We start from the raw sequence: 16,342 nt of genomic DNA, 5'->3' as shown, positions 1-16,342 counted from the left end.
TAAAAAACTTCCACATTACCTACAGTAATAACATGACTCTTACCCTCGCACACAATAAATCAGCTGGGAACCCTATGTCTGTGACACAGCTTGGGTTTTATAGGATTGTGGTTAAGAAAAAGCCTGTACAGACTGGACAGCACATATGCTGTAGCTTAGATTCCACAGAGATAATTATGGTTTACCAATGAACGCAGGAGGGTTTATATTACCTTATTATGTTATTTCAATTAAATTATGCAGTTACCATAATAGCGAATAAGATGGAAGCCCTAGGTGTTTGTATTATGAATTATGAAAATGGTCTGGTATTGAATCGAGTCACTGCCGCCTGGAAGCACTGCAGGACAAAACATTGCTAACTGGATGTTGTGTCACCGAGGGAGGGGTTCAGTTGGCCAGGATGACCGTGGCTCAGTGCTCACCAGCGACCCCTGCAGGTCAATCAGGCACCCGCAATTTGCTAGCTCGAAAAGAAGCAGTGGCTTGGGGTGTGTTTCTGATGAGCGCATGTGCTTTCCTGGGCTCTCCTGAATTGGTAACAGATGCTGCAGCGGAACTGTGGAGCTGCTTTGAATTTCCCCAAAAATAGAAAAATACAAGTCAATCCTGTTTGTGCTCTTACAGCAGGGGAGAGAGGGTGTTTATACATTCTGTAACAAGATGAACGCACTGTATCAAATACAGTTGAATGTTTATGCAATGAGCCACATAACCGAATTGAGGTAGAAATAGGACGGGGTTCTCATTTTTTGGCAAGACACTGTTTTCCAGGAATGTTTCAGTACATTTGCATCCTTTCCTATGTAGACATTATTTCATTTTATTGAATCTGATCATGTATTGTAGCTTTACATAAGGGACCTCTGTTATTCGCTCTACAGTTTACCCGCAGGCAGTGTTAATCCTGCTTTACATTACCTGAGACTTTACAACCTCATCCTCCAACTCACTCTTGCCTATTGATTTCTGGCTCACATCTCCCATCTCCCTCCTCTGAAAATGTGTCATTGGCCTAATACTGTGATCAACTTCCAGTATAATGACAAGAATAAATCCTAATAGAAATGCAAACAAGCCAGAACAATAAGCCACGTTAATGTAACACAGAGAAAGGAAGAGTGAGAAAGGTTCAATACTCTATGGTAATTACATTTTAGCCTTTAGCAAAGAGAGAGAGTGATGCATTGCATTCCTAGATGAAAATGAAATTTCTTGCTTCTCCTCCTTCTAATGTCTGCTTAGAAAAAACTTTAAGGTCCACTACTATACTACTTTTTAGCAACATCATATTATTCCACAAAGTCTAACAAACATGATGATAAGATCTGTAAGGGAAAAAATACATTTAAAAATATACATTCAAATATATATTAAATATATCAAAATAAATAAGTTCCATTATTTTTTTTTGCTACCCGTAAAGCTGAAAAAACGGTTTTAAGTCAAAGTTGAACAGTTTTTTTTTATTTTATTTTATTTATTTATTATTTTTTTTATTATCACATACTCTGCATTGATTGCTTCATGAGCTCCATTTAATGGTTTTTAAACTTGCTAAAATATGTTTGTTAAACTAAAGTTATGAATTGAACTTAAAGACACAATGTTAACTGAAACCAAGCCATAACAGTAGACCTATTTGGGGACTATCATGATTCCTGTTATGATCTTCTTTTCCAGGTATTGAACCTATGTCCTCTTCCAGGATTAGAAGGCTGAGCTCTAATGATAAAACCGTTGGTTCAGCAGGTGCCCAAAACATACTGTAGCTCTTAACAGGAGCATGCAAATACATGTTAAAGAATGACTTAAACGGCTTCAAAAAGTCAAGGAACTGTGATGAACTTGAAAACAGACTGACAGGAAGTAGTAAATGAGTAGTCGTGGTGAGGGTACTAGACAATTAGCCTTGTCCTTACACGTATGTTCATATAGTCATGCTGGATGTGACCATTTTTATGATGAGAAACACTGCAGAAATGTTTCTCCTAGCAGACATAACAATGTTTGCCCTCAGACTATGCTGAAGAAAGGTTTGTTCCTTAGACTCAAGATAAAAGTCAAGGAAGCACAATCAAAGTGAAATGTTTAAAATGCAGCATCATCCCTTCATAATGCCAAGCACTACTTTACGGATGAGTGAAGCCGATATATTACCCCTGTTAAGGGATTCTTAGTAGACACTTAGCAGAAAAGAAAGATTTTGAAAGTTAATCTACGATTGACAGCAAACAAGAGCCAGAAAGCAAATATCATGATTGGAATGACAGCATGCGGCCCCGCCCCCCCAAGCAAACTTTGAACATCACAAAGAAAATTTTAAAAAACATCAAAAGAAATAAAAATGATGTAATGACTTTCAAGCTCTGAAACTGGCTTGCGTGACTGGCTGCCTTTTCCCACCCTGAGACTTTTTAGGGTATCTCAGAAAAGCAAAATTCTCATCTGGCAAGAGTTTAACCCTCAGGACTACATTATACTGTAACTGGAACAGCTATACAAATATGTGAAGTAAGCTGTTTCTGTTGTATTGCACTACACTCTGTTCACAATAGCAATGCTGCTGAGGTAAACACGCACACAGTAGCAGCACGTTAGCTACCAATAGCCTAGTAGCTGACCTCTACTACTAACAGATATTGATAGCAATAGGATAAACAACAACACAGTGTGCCATCTAGTTACTTTTAAAAATTCAGACACCATACACCTTTTGCATTTTACAATAACAATAAGGCCTAACAGCTAAAGAAGCTGTTCTGGCCAAAAGTGCAAGTGTGACAGTCAAGAAATACTTTGATAATGCTTAAACTGCCTCTGGACTGACAGTCAGTGACACAATGCACTCGCTACAGCTAGCAGCCCTCTGAGGGATGGGACACAGAACAGAAACAGCACAATTAACCACAGATTTACAGCGAGCTGTACTGCTATGATAGCTAGACAGGCAAGCTATTAGGTTTGCACAAACAAAAGATTATATTAGAAGACAATGACTGGCCTTTCAAATTAAACACCAGCAGAGGAGGACATAATAATTAAAATACATCATTACTCACCCCCCATTTCGTGCCATGAAAACAGCGAAACAGCATTCCACCAAAACAGCAAGAGTTATCGGTAACATAGCTAGATAGCTAATTATTTTGGTCCTTGCTCCTTAGCTGGCAAGCATCGAAAAGCTAGCCTCAAACCTAAGTTTGCGTGTCTGTCTGTATCTAGGCAATGGCAAGCAGTCTGACCTCAGAAGTCTGACATAATACTGAGCAAAACCTTTACCCACATATGGATTTACCCACACCCATATATGTATTACCCATATTATTTTTTTCTATTACAGGGCACCATGATGCTTGGAACATAATAATGTTATGTAAATGAAAGTAGTCATGTTTAGAACTTTGTTGCATATCTTTTGCATGCAATGACTGCTTGAGGTCTGTGACCCATAGACATCAGCAGGTGCTGAGTATCTTCTCTGGTGATGCTCTGCCAGGCCTTCACTGCAGCCATCTTCAGCTCTTTTGTGTTTTTGGGGTGAGTTGCCTGAAGTTGTTTCTTCAGCATATGAAATGCATGTTGAATTAGATTTGGGGACTGAAATGGGGGGCTACGTATAAAAAGTTCTGTTATTTCTACATGGTGAAACCAAAATGTATAAATGTCGTTTAATAAAAGCTAATAATCTGAACTTTAACCACATGTAAATTGTTTGATTACAAATCTAAAATTGTGAAGTACAGAGCCACATGACGAGAAAATATGTCCTTGTCCCAACCCACAGCATATAATCTTTTTTTCTTTCTCCCAATTCCACTGTAAAACGTCTTTGTGATAGTGTCCCTGTAAAAAGCACTACACAAATGAAGTAGAATTGAATAAATACACTGGAATAAATAGAAAGGGGTGAGGTGGCATTTGGCAGGCCAGAGTTTTTTAGGGCTTGCATGAGAAAACAAACCAAGGCACTGGACCCCTATTTGTTTAGCCAATGTTAATTAGAGAACCTCCACCCACTCTATGGCTTGTTACCTGAGGGTCTGTCCGTTATCCAAAGAGAGTGGTTCTTTCTGAGCACGACAATGTCAAACAGTTACTCGTGAGGTCCAAATAAAAGACCCTGAATCACTATTAATGGGTTACATTGGAGAGTCATTGGGCCTTATTCACAAAACTTTTCTTAAATTATTCTTACTTTTGTTCTTAAAAATGTTCCTATGAAAAACCAATATGGGATTCATGACACATGTGCAGACCTTTGTTTTTGTGCATACCCCAGGTGTATGAGATGATGAATGCTGTTGTAAATTTTATGCACAATCCTGTTCATGTGATTGACATAAGGAAACAGCCAACAGATACAGATAAGAAAAAAAAGACAAATGCCAAATTGTTTGTGGAAAATATTTCTCACACACAGTATACGATCAAATAATGATTGTACGCATGTTTTGTGAATGAGGCCCATCGATACCTCACTGCACTGTCAGCAGTGAGTCGTGCGTTGGGCCTTTAGCAGGCGTTCACACAGCCAACAGTGGGATATAAGGTGCTATTTTCTATAACAGAATTCATGAATTCTTTGTTTTCAAACTCTGTGAAAATGGTTTGTTTGTTGTGGAGGGCAACACATTGACCCCATTAAACCAACTTTAAATAAATAATACCATTTTCAGTATTCAGCAGATTTTTGTCCATGGCAGTGAAGCAAATGCAATAGAACTTAGTTTAGAGTACACCATAAAAATCATAAACTGCAAACTCAATGTATTAATGCAAACAGTCATCTTAATACTCGCAAAAACTAAAATTTTCTCCCAGAAGGCACAAGGGAGAGATTCAAAATTCCACACCAGCAGTGTGGTCCAGAATTGCACAATAACCAAGTTGCAACTATTCCAAAATAAAACACAAAAATATTTTTTGTTGTATCCCACAGAGACTATTGGAATATGACATTATGAAGTGTTTTTTAATACTGTTGTTCTTTTAAGAGGTCAAAGCTCACGTACCATTATCCAAATACTAGTGTTGTGTGTGGTGTATTGTTACAGCCTTTCCATCCAAGATGAATTCCATAAGCCTAGCCATGTGGTAATAAAAGAAACTTGAAACTTGAAATGCTGAAAACAACTATTAGGAAAAAGGAAGCAGTTCAAACATTAGTCCCTAACTGTATTCTGAGCCTCCCCAAATGACATCTACAATGAGTCATGCAAACATTACTTACCTTGTGATACGCTTATACCTAAACTACGTAAACACGATATGCACAGAAATGGTTTCAAGGTTTGACTCTAGTTCAGAATATAACCTGAAAAAAAATAAACTGTTTTTGTCTGAGTGGAATTGTTCTTTCAAAAATTCCGAGAAGCCAACATGCAAACTGAAGGCAGCAGAAACAATGTTTTAATCTTCATCTTAAAATTAATCTCTGTTCCTTTTTTAAGTGTCAACAACAACCAAAACGAAAGCCAAAATCCAATTTACTGTGGAGGAATTTGCTAAGAAAAGTGAAAAAAGGAATAGTTGCATAAATCAATCAAAATGTTGCTTTACTTTTCATATGTTCAGCTGCTAAACACGGTCTACTGCAGACCATACACTCCACAGCAGCTCTTAAACATGTATAGAAGCGTTAAACAGGAACTTCAATCCAGATAAATTTATATATATTGTAAATCCATTGATGCCTTCATACATGAATCCAGGTTCTGACATTATGTCTTGCCACATTTGTGGAAGTCTAATTGGGTAATGATAAGCAAGTTACTGAGATATTAAAAGGATGTAGCCTACAATTCCATTGAAAGAAAATTATTGGGGAGTATTGTTTTACTATGAAGTATTTATGGCTGACTCACAAACTGCCTGCATAAAATATGCTTTGAAATGTTCCTCTGAAATGAATTTGTCTCAGGAGCTTAGACCTGTAGATGCCCTTTAATCCACCTTTAACATTTTCCACCATGCTGTTACGTTCAATTGCAAGGTATGTAGATGGATACTCCAAGGCCAAACATCCCACTCATTAAACATTGATATTCTAAGCAAGTATTCCACTGTTAAAAGCATTCAATGTCCCCTACTTGCCAAATAATAACAAAAACACTTCTGTGTCAAAAGAAACATTCTATTGCTTCAAAAAATTGACTAGACTAGCTCTTTGAATATATAACATTTTTATGTATTTAAACAGATTTTATATAAATAATCAATGCACAGTAAAATTAAATGCAAGACCTTTTTCAACATAAATACATAAACAACTGGAATAATAATATCCTCCTAATTTACTCAAATTCCCAGGTGACTAAACCATAATGTTGTGGATGGAATCAAGGAAACCCATTTTTATTATTCCTGGGATTAGATAATGTTGGCGATACACCTGGGAGGGAGGGGGATATCTTTCAGATGAGAAGCTGATCTCAGGGAGGTCAGGAAGATCTCACGGGTTTGGAAGTGGAAAGGGGGCAGCAGGAGGGGGACGGGGGTTAGCGACTCACCTCTCTCACACGTCCTGGACCAGAAGCCAGTCCCCGTGCAGTCGCAGATGAAGCGGTTCCAGCCCTCCTTGCAGACCCCCTTGTTCTTGCAGGGGTAGCTCTCGCACTGCTTCCCGCTGACCTTGTTGCAGGAGGGCTTGATGCCGGCCCCGTTCTGCGCCTCGGCGATCTGCCGGATGTCCTTGCTCCGCCCGTCGATGAACAGGTCCCGGATGCAGCCCACGTAGCCGTAGTTGAGCATGGCGGTCCACAGCTCGGTGGGCAGGATGAGCCCCGCCCGGTTCTCCGGGAGGCCGCCCAGGTACATGTCCCCCTCCAGGTCCAGGATTTCGCTCTCCCCACTGGCGGTGAACGGGGTGCGCCGACTGTTCACCGAAATGGTGCCTGTGGGCGGGGAGCAGGGGGTAAATGAGCATTGAGCATGACTGCGTTTCCCACCTAGAAATGGAAATCCGCCAGAGGTGCAAAATGAAAGGGACTGCTGCACGAGGCCAGGACATGGATACATGGAAACACCCATGGTTAGATTATTACTGTATTTCATAATACAGAATATTTGTGGTGGTCTAGAGCCACGCCTACTCGTTGCGTGGGCACACACACACCTGGGTTACATTAGCGAATCAGCCCAGGCGTGTGTGCCTGCTTCAGTCCACCACAATATCATATTATGATATAATTTGCCTTATGAAGGTCTGTCAGCAGTCTTGTCACCGGGTTGCCACCTGTATTTCATAAGGTCGTGACTCTTCGATGGCTGCTGTGCAGACACGCCCGAGGCCCTCTGGCTTGATGAGGGAAGCGATCATTCCCGCCGCTCTGAGAAAGTGCGGGCGTTTTGTACGGGGTGTTTGTACAGCGGTGCCGGGGGAGCGCAGAGACAGGGAGCCGCGGGCAACGCGGCGGTTCTTTGCCTTTTTTCTTTGCCTGGTGTTGCAGAAGGCCGTGCTTTAATAAGCTCCCGGAGCTTCCCCATTCAGACATTAATGGAAGCGAATGAGTTTAAAGAGACAACGCGTCCCAGCTGAAAGTGTGTGGGGTTGCCTCGGGGGCAGGCAGAGGGCGGGACCACGCTGTAGTCACGTGGGGAAATCATTTGGGGTTGGCCCCCATCTCCAGAAGGGCACAGGTTCAGATTTAAAGTTCATCTGGGCCAGGAAAGAATCCCCGTTCAATGGGGATTCTCTGTCCTGAAGTGCCCGGTTCTCTCCCAATGGACCTCCACAGCATAGTCACAAACAAGCCACTTTATTAATATTGGTTCAGATTTCAAATTGGTCTCATGCAGCATGCAGCAATATACAGCCCCTGTGGTTGCTCCAGTAAAGGTGACAACCCAGATATGGAGACATAGAAAAACATCTGTCTGGGATCTCACATCCAACACCCCACGGGATTTTTAAAAACCTGACGCACAGCATTAAACCCATTTTGACATCTCTCTCCCGAAGGCAAGCAGTCTCATTAGAGTCAGCATCAAATGTTATACTTGCTAGATAATACTCAGTGATACCTTTGCAATGGTTCCTTCATGCATAAATGACCATCAAACAGTGCAGTTTAAATATCCTATCCTAACTAATGTTAAATGGTTTGACCCTTGACCATTTTGACCATCCCTGGTACTGTAGCCCCACTTGGTCTCATATGAAATGGTGCATTTTGATTGTTTTTGTTTGTTGCAACTCACAACAGAACTTTTCACTGTGTCTGTTTCTTCAATGATGGGGACATGTTGTGTTACTAAGGGTCTTGGAGCTAAGTTACCCATATATACATTGCACTCTGCTGTGTGTATTACTAAGTGTGATACACTGTACACTTCTCTGAAGAAAAACCTGTTACACTTTGAGTAAATTGCTTCTTGACAAATGTGCATTTCACATGGGTTTGCACTATATGTTGAAAGTCACTGTATAATCATTGTATAAAGGAGTATAAAAAGTCCTGAAGTGCCAAAGACATTTCTTTTTGTTCCATCCAGGTTTGACTGATTATCAACAGCTTGAATGGTGAAATGCCTACAGCTCAGATGCAGTAAAAATGAGAAATGTCTCTGGCACTCTTGGACCAGGGTTGCCTTAGGTCAGTATACACCATTAATGCCAGTCATGATAAAAATGGGCATTGTGGCCATTAACTGAAATAACGGAAATGTGTTCTGGAAAGGAGGGGAAGGGAGGGGATGGGGAGAGTACAGAATTCCCCTCACCTGATCTTCCGTCCCTCTGGACGTCCACGTGGTACCAGGCCCCATCGTTCACCTTGGTCTGCGTGGCCTTAACCTTGATGGTGCCGGAGCCCATGTCCAGCAGGAGGTAGAGGCTGCCGTCCAGGAGCTCCACGGCGAAGAAGTCCACCTTGGCGTTCCTCTGGCTGCGGGCGCCTTTGGCTTCCTGGGGCTTGCCGTGGGTGAAGAGGATGAGGCCGTTGGGCTCGGAGGTGCGGAAGTCGAAGGAGATGGAGCCCATGCGCTTGGTGTTCCACTTGGGCAGGCTGATGTAGGCCTCTGGGGTCTCAAAGGAAATGGGGTCCAGGGTGGCCACATTCTCGCACTTGAACACCACGTCGCCCTGGATCTTCATCTTGGGGTCCACGATCCGAGCCAGCCGAGACAGCTCCAGCCTGATGTCATTGTTCTTGTACACCACCTATTACCCACACCATGCCAGAGAGAGAAACAAATCAGCACTGCTAAGTATTTATTTATTTATTTTTTTAAAAATGGAGTCTAAAGGAATTTATACAAATTTTACATCTAGAATTTTACTAAATTCTGATTTCCACCCACTACCCCCTGCTCCTACAAGAAAAAAAAAATATATATAAAACTTGAAGTCAAACACAACTAAAAGTTATTTTGGGATAAAGGTAAAAAAGAACATTAAATTTTATTACTAAGAATTATATTTTTTGACCACGCTGATGTTTCTGATTAACATATGTGAACAAAAATATTCCTACAACAGTAGTCTCCATTATCTTTTTGTGTATGCAGGCCATTACTTCCCTGGGTTTCCTATATTTATCTAATGATAGAGAGAAATAAAAAAAGAAAATGGCTGCTGGGTTGGGTGTCTCATCCTGTTAAGCTGCTGTATCAGTCCATGTCAACTGTGCCAGGCAGCCCTGGTGGCCAACCCACAATCAGCTCCTGCATCACACAGGGATGGGTGAGATTTGGCCACAATGACAGTGTCTCATTGCAGGCCATTAACTACCACTGATTGACTGGGTGTAAATAAATTAATTTGCTGAGCTGCACATAAAATGTATTCCACTCTAAGCATGGCCTGCTAACTGATGTGATAAGAAGTGGTGGCTGACAAAACTTGCTTTGGAAGAGTGCACACGCATGTCTGCATCCCAAATCCACAATGGATGCTGTGGTGATCATTTCAGTGTGAGCATGATCATCCACTCTGAACTGAGGCACAGAAAGAGAAAAAATGAAAGGCCCATGTTACACTATTCGCGGTACACTATTTTTCCACAGTGCCGCAGGCAAAAAGGAACAAACTACTGTAACTTCCTGTCTTCATGGTCCTTCTGCTCTCGGTGCACACGGATTATGTACAGCAGCCGCTACAGAAATAAAAAGACTGTCTTCAAAACATAAACAATTTCAGTAATACAGAGTGCATTGGAAGAAAATCATTCTATAACCATCAGGCAAAAAGCCTTAAGTAGTGAAAGTGGATGTTTTAATTTGTTTGTTTTGTTTATGTTGGAGATTATGAATAAAACAGCTACTATTCTCAAGTGCAGTTTGCCCAAAATAATGCAGGACAAAAACCTTAAGCCTGCAAGCCTAGTCATGCAGCTACCGTTTACCAATGTGCACGAGAAAAATAAACATAAATTGAGACATTTTCACAGCTGTTGTGATAAATACCCCCCAAAAAATACAAAGGGAGCAGAACTGTAAATTGAAATTCATTGAAGTGGAAAATTGAAGGCTTTTCTATCTGTCTCGCTTCTTTTTTTTTCTTTTTTTTTTTGAAGAAAGACGTCTTTGAGGGTGTGTGTGCGTAGTGTACCCTGCATTCAGAAAACAGCAGCTGTGTTTGAGAACACAGCTGTCAACAGAGATTTGGTAGCTCCGGGGATTACTGATAATCCTGAAGATTTGACAGCAAATCAACAGTGAAGCCGGGAGAAGTGTTGGACCAGGAGATTGTCTTTTTTTACACTCAGGCCAATGGGGGGAGAGAGAGAAAGTGAGTGGAGTGCATGTGTGTGTGAATGTGTGTGTGTGTGCATGTGAGTGAGTGAGTGCGTAAGTGAGTGAGTGAGTGATGTTTGTGTGATTGGGGGGAGGCATATTGGCAGGTTCATGGATACACAGCCACTGGGTTTATGATCAAAAAGCTACAGGTTCAATTACCAGTAGAAACACTGCTGTTTGCTCTGACAGGCCCTTGACCTGAAATACAGCCATGAAATGCACAGCTGTATTAAACATAAAGAACATAAGTCATGAAGTATAAATAATGCTGGATAACAATGGCTGCCAAGAATAATAAATACTGCATAATCTAGTCATGACATTTCTAAAGTAGGACACGTTATACTAGATGCTTAATCACAGTCTTAGCAACATGTTGAAGTGCTAACACTAACAGATAAACAAAAACATTGGTGGAACAGGTGAATACTGTTCAGTCAAACAAAACAACTAGCTCCTGTTTATGGTCTCTTTTCTGACAGAACATCCATCCATCCTTCCATCCATCAATTATCTAACCCGCTTATTCCTGGTCAGAGTCACGAGGGTGCTGGAACCTATGCCAGCTTGCATTGGGCGAGAAGCTAAAATACACCCTGGACAGGTAGCCAATCCATCACAGGGCACGCACACCATTCAGTCACACACTTAGAGCTACAGGAAATGTTGACGCTTCTGTTGGCTTAACCTGCATGTCTTTGGACTGTGGGAGGAAACCGAAGTAGCCAGAGGAAAGCCACATGGACACGGGGAGAACGTGCAAACTCCACACAGAAAGGCCCTGGCCAGGACTAGAAAAATAGATGTTTACCAGCCATGTAGGAACCAATATATATATACGTATATACTGTACTCCAACCCTGTATCATGTTTGTGTTATTAAGCATAATGACTTGAAGGTGTCCATGTCAGACTCTAATTCAGGTTGTATAGGAGTCAGAATGACTGTTTTCTGAAGTCACGTAAGCCGTTCACATGCTGAAATGTGATTCCGTCAAAGCCAAATCAATGCATGCCGGGACCGAGAGCCACTCCAGGCGCCTGCCAAATCTGAAAGCCCGGAAAGTCAAACGCTGGACGGCTTTATCATTAATTCACGTTTGAGAAAAGTACTGAAGCTGTTCTTTCCATGTTCAAGTACACCACAGAACCTCAATCTCTTGCGCAAGTACAACTACCCAGTCCCAAGAAAAAGAGAAATACACCTGCTTTTAAAAGGATTGCCTCCGATATTCTGAGCGCATTTTGATTGAAGCCATCAACATTTCTGTAATTGCAAGGTGGTCTGATAATTGAACAGACGATGCTACCGCACACTCTGGATCGATAACCGGACAGCAGTAATGGAAATGACAAAAAACAAGAGCGATTGAGAATGACCAGTGGCCACCCCCTCAAGTTTTATATGTAATTGGTGGTCTTTATAGTCCTTTTCCAAAGCTGTCTGCTAGCTCAATCAGTGGATTTTTGTAATCAAAATACGGGCCATTGCGACTCTATAAAAACAGGCCATCCCCGCCTCCTCACAGAGATGCAATATCGATCCCTTCACAGACTTATCCATTTCAAGTAAATTTAGCTTATCACCCACGGCTTGCGTTGTGTTTTGGGTACCCTCCCTCCCTTGCGTCTAATTCTAAAGATGCCAAATATACGATGGGCAGAAAAACCTGAGGCCTTTAACTGGTATGACGATGAGGACTAAATCAGAGGTGAAGTTTTACATACTGCACGTGTCAGTCCAGAGGAGGCGATTGTCACAGTAGATGGATGTTAGCCATCTCCAGGAGTGATTAAAACCATGGTTATATTGATAGTCACTAATATTGTTTTCCACTCCTCTTCCCCACCATGTTGGCCCCTAGATGTGTTTACCATTGTCTGAATCAAACTATCCCCTTGGCCAATTTCAGAAGAGCTTGGGGTAAGAAATTAAGGGTGGGGGGGCAGCTCAGGGGTTAGGTGGGTTTCTGTTTCTCACACAAATTGATACTTGGTCGTTTAATATTTCTGAGCTGCTGTGATGCAGAGGCTGGATCAGATGCAGCACAACATGTCAGGTTGTTTATTTCAGATTTGGCTGCCAAACTAAAATGAAAAAACAACAACAACAAAAAATCGGTGTGTCTCTGAACCCATTTAACACAGGCTTAGAAACCTCTTGACTACAAGGATCATTTTATGATCAAACCATCATACAATATTAATTCAGTTAAATAAATGAATAAAAGGTGACCTGCCTTGAAAAAAAACACCCCATTAACTCGCACAACCCATGCGCACTCAGGGTCTGCTTTACTGCTTGGTTCAGAAATGGCACTATAAAAAAGAATTACTGCCTTATGGATGGACGGATGGATGGATGGATGATAATTGATGAATTGAGAGAAAATGGGTTGCAAAGGGAAATAAATTAACAGTGTATCAGCTGTTTAATGTTGTTATAATCCCTTTATACCCTTTAACCCATTAGTAACTCTATATCAGACTTGTATCAATTCTGTTTCAACATTTCTTTGTACCAGCTTTGTGTTAACACTGTAATTGACCCTATATATAATTTATTAACACTGTACTAACTATGTATTAACACAATCGAGTAAACATATTTAGACAAAAAACTTATTGATTATGAAGCAACTACTGGTAGTATTATTTTAAAAAATACTGAATACTGATTATTTGTAAATTATTTTTCACTACTTATAGCCTTTATTTTCAACTTAAAAAATTGGTTGAAAGCCTCTACAAAGAGAAGTGAGAAGATCAAGATACTCACATGGGGAGTAGAAGATAAAAAGCATTTCATTAGGGGGGCTTAGAACATTTTACAAAGTGCCAATGACCTGCATGTACAGGCTCAAAAAGTCTTTGTAAGGGTAAAGTTCATTTGAATAGACTACCACCAATGACTCACCTTGAAATTTTGAGTTATGCTCTCAAAAGGAGCATTCCAGTTCTATTAAGTATTCAAGTTGGATGTGGTGAGGGTTCATTTTTGGTTCATTCCTCTTAAAACTTTTGTTTAAACTATGTTTAGTTTGCCACTTTTAACTTACCTAGGCTAGGTAAGGTGGGATGAGGTATATTTTTCAAATTGGAGAAATTCTTCTATGCTTTCCCCCAGGCAGAACATGACACCATTCCAATCTATATTTCTTTTTGTGCTTTATTCATGAATAATTTTGTACCATATGTAGTGGATTTATGTGGAACACAATGGTTTCTATATTTGAATGTGTCTCTGGGTAATCCCTGTCAGTCTATTTCGCACAGTGCAGCACAGATACTGTATGCCTCAAACGAGTAGACTGCTTCCTCTGAGTTTGCAGTGACTTACACACATGCAGTTGGAAAGACTACAGTTATGTTCAGTCCAAGAGTAGAGATTTAGATGTAGCACATGCAATGTAAAATATCCTTGTGTGCCACTGTCAGCTCCATGACTCCCACTACAACCCCACATAAGCAACGTGAGGCATTGTTGGTATGACATACCAACTGCTGTCAGTTTTTCTTACTGAGAAATACGGTGACAAACAGATGGCACAAGCCAAGGCTTTAAAAAATGAGGCTATGAGAGAAAGCAGGCCAGGGTCCTGGAGAAGGGGAGAATTTGCCCTCCTTTCATAATTTTTTACTTTTCATTTTTTTACTTTTATTTTGCTATAAACACATCTCACCACGAGGGGCACTTCTGTGCTTCTTCATTCAGACTAACTGGTTAAAATTCCCAGCGCGCAGCAGTGTGCTACCAGCAGATACAGCTGTTTCTCTGGTGAACCTGGCCTCTGGCCATGGGCTGGTGCCAGGCCCGGCCTTTCCTGAGGTGGTCTTCCAAATCCTTCAGCTGGAAGGACCCGGATGGGCTGAGCCATCTGCCAGCGAGAGACCCCTATTCTGTTCCCCCCGCCCAGCGAGAGGAAGGCTAAACCACAATGCTGTAACCTGTGCGGTTCAAGCTGTCTGGCTCATCACCTGGATACGAACACGGAGCTCGCATTCGGTGAGTGTGATGGACCCTTTCTGGGGCACGACTGGAGCATCGCGAGGGGTTGGGGATGTCTTCGGCTACCGGAATAGACAGAGTGGATTTTCCAGGACAGCCCGGGTGGCATTTTTAACTTCAAAGTTGCTTAGCACCGAGCAGATCTGCGTGCGCGGCGCAGGAGTATTCAGACTCAGTTAGCCTGAGGTTCCCTGCTGCTGTCTCAAGGCAGCACATGGCCTTCATCAGCTCAGTGGAGGAGATACAGATAGCGCCCACAGAGGAAGGAGCCTGCGTTTCTTTATTTAACTGATGGCCGTGGGAGACATTTAGAGATGGTTGAAAAGCATCTTTATCTTATATAATACAAAATACTACACTTTATGTATCCAAAACCCAATGCGTCTAATACTGCACTCGTATTTATACGTATATAATAGCATATATACTGTGTAATTATTTTAAATGAAATTATTTAGAGGTACTCATTTTTTAAAATTATATTTAAATATTTATATTATAATATATATTCAGCATATTTACTGATCACTCAATGCTGCTTACAGTACACTTTTTAATTATGCAGGGATTCTGAATGAAAGAGACAGATGAGATTTGTAGGGTATAATCAGGAGAGGCAATCTTTCACACTGATGGAAAAACGAAGTATATTTCTGCAGTAAAATATCGCAGTGATTAAACACCACAAAACAATTATTCTGTCTGCATGCTATACATTCCATTATCTCTGTAGGAGAATTACACAAATAACAGCATCCACCACATACCAGGGCTGGCTTGGAAAAAAGAAGAAGAAAAAAAAAGCTGAGCTGAAGCTGGTAAAGATCTGCCTGGCTAATCTGGCCAGTGGAAAACATCCAAAAAGCAAGGGTACAGCGACCCCTAAAGCCTTATCGGCAAAGAAGATTGCTGCCGTCGGCCGTGAAACACAGACGTCAGATGTGAATGGGGCTCGGGTCGCAGCCTATCAGGAGATTTTTTGGGCGGAGCCAGGACTTTTAGCTGAAGGGGGAAATTTTACCCGCCGTAAAATTTCTTAAAATTCCCATAAGCGGAGAAGTGAAGATTATGACAGGAATGTTACTTGGCCAAACGCGCACGGATGGGCATCAGAGTGGGCTGCTCAGGTTACCCCTGCATTATCCTCTCCTTCGGACTCCCAAGACACCTACAGGTTACCACTTCCATTTGTGAGAGACACACCTCTACTTTCTGCCTTTAATGGGCTCTGCGGCTTGTAGAGTGGAAAACTATCACTACCTTGTGGGACAGTGTATCAGAGGAGGGCGTTTGCTTTAGCCGGGTACAGGAAACACAGCAGCAAAAGCACAGAACACCGGAAGACCAAATAGGAAAAAGGAGTACTAGTTTCAAGGACTTTAACATTGGAAGCCTGCTGTCAACACCAGAGACCACTTCATCATCCAGACCACCACAAAGCTCATGGTTTCCTCTTCCCTGAAAGTCACAGTCTCAGCATCTCAGTTTTGGGATGCAGACCTAGTGGAAAGCAGGCCTGTGTGACAGGGAAAAGTGTGTAGTCTAAAACAATCTTTGAGCATCCAGGGAGTGAGACAAAACAATGGATCGCAT

At 41.5% G+C, this 16,342-nt stretch overlaps 1 protein-coding gene across 13 annotated transcripts in view; it reads right to left on the bottom strand.

Annotated features, from left to right (window-relative positions):
• The window catches only part of LOC135257011 (neurexin-3a-like), a 326,075-nt gene that overhangs the window by 233,242 nt on the left and 76,491 nt on the right, over positions 1-16,342 (bottom strand). For all 13 annotated transcript variants that reach the window (XR_010330570.1, XR_010330571.1, XM_064339341.1 and 10 more), the window contains 2 exons: positions 8,725-9,163; positions 6,513-6,896 (listed from right to left, as the gene is read on the bottom strand). Coding sequence is in view for 11 of the 13 variants with exons in the window: in XM_064339341.1 (XP_064195411.1) it covers positions 6,513-6,896; positions 8,725-9,163 (823 nt within the window). In the remaining 2 variants the exon portion in view is untranslated. The remainder of the gene's footprint in view (positions 1-6,512; positions 6,897-8,724; positions 9,164-16,342) is intronic.

The sequence above is a fragment of the Anguilla rostrata genome, chromosome 6 (genome assembly GCF_018555375.3).
Source record: "Anguilla rostrata isolate EN2019 chromosome 6, ASM1855537v3, whole genome shotgun sequence".
Classification (NCBI taxonomy): domain Eukaryota; kingdom Metazoa; phylum Chordata; class Actinopteri; order Anguilliformes; family Anguillidae; genus Anguilla; species Anguilla rostrata.
Note: the sequence above shows the minus strand (reverse complement) of the source record. Positions and strands in the feature narration are given on the sequence as shown.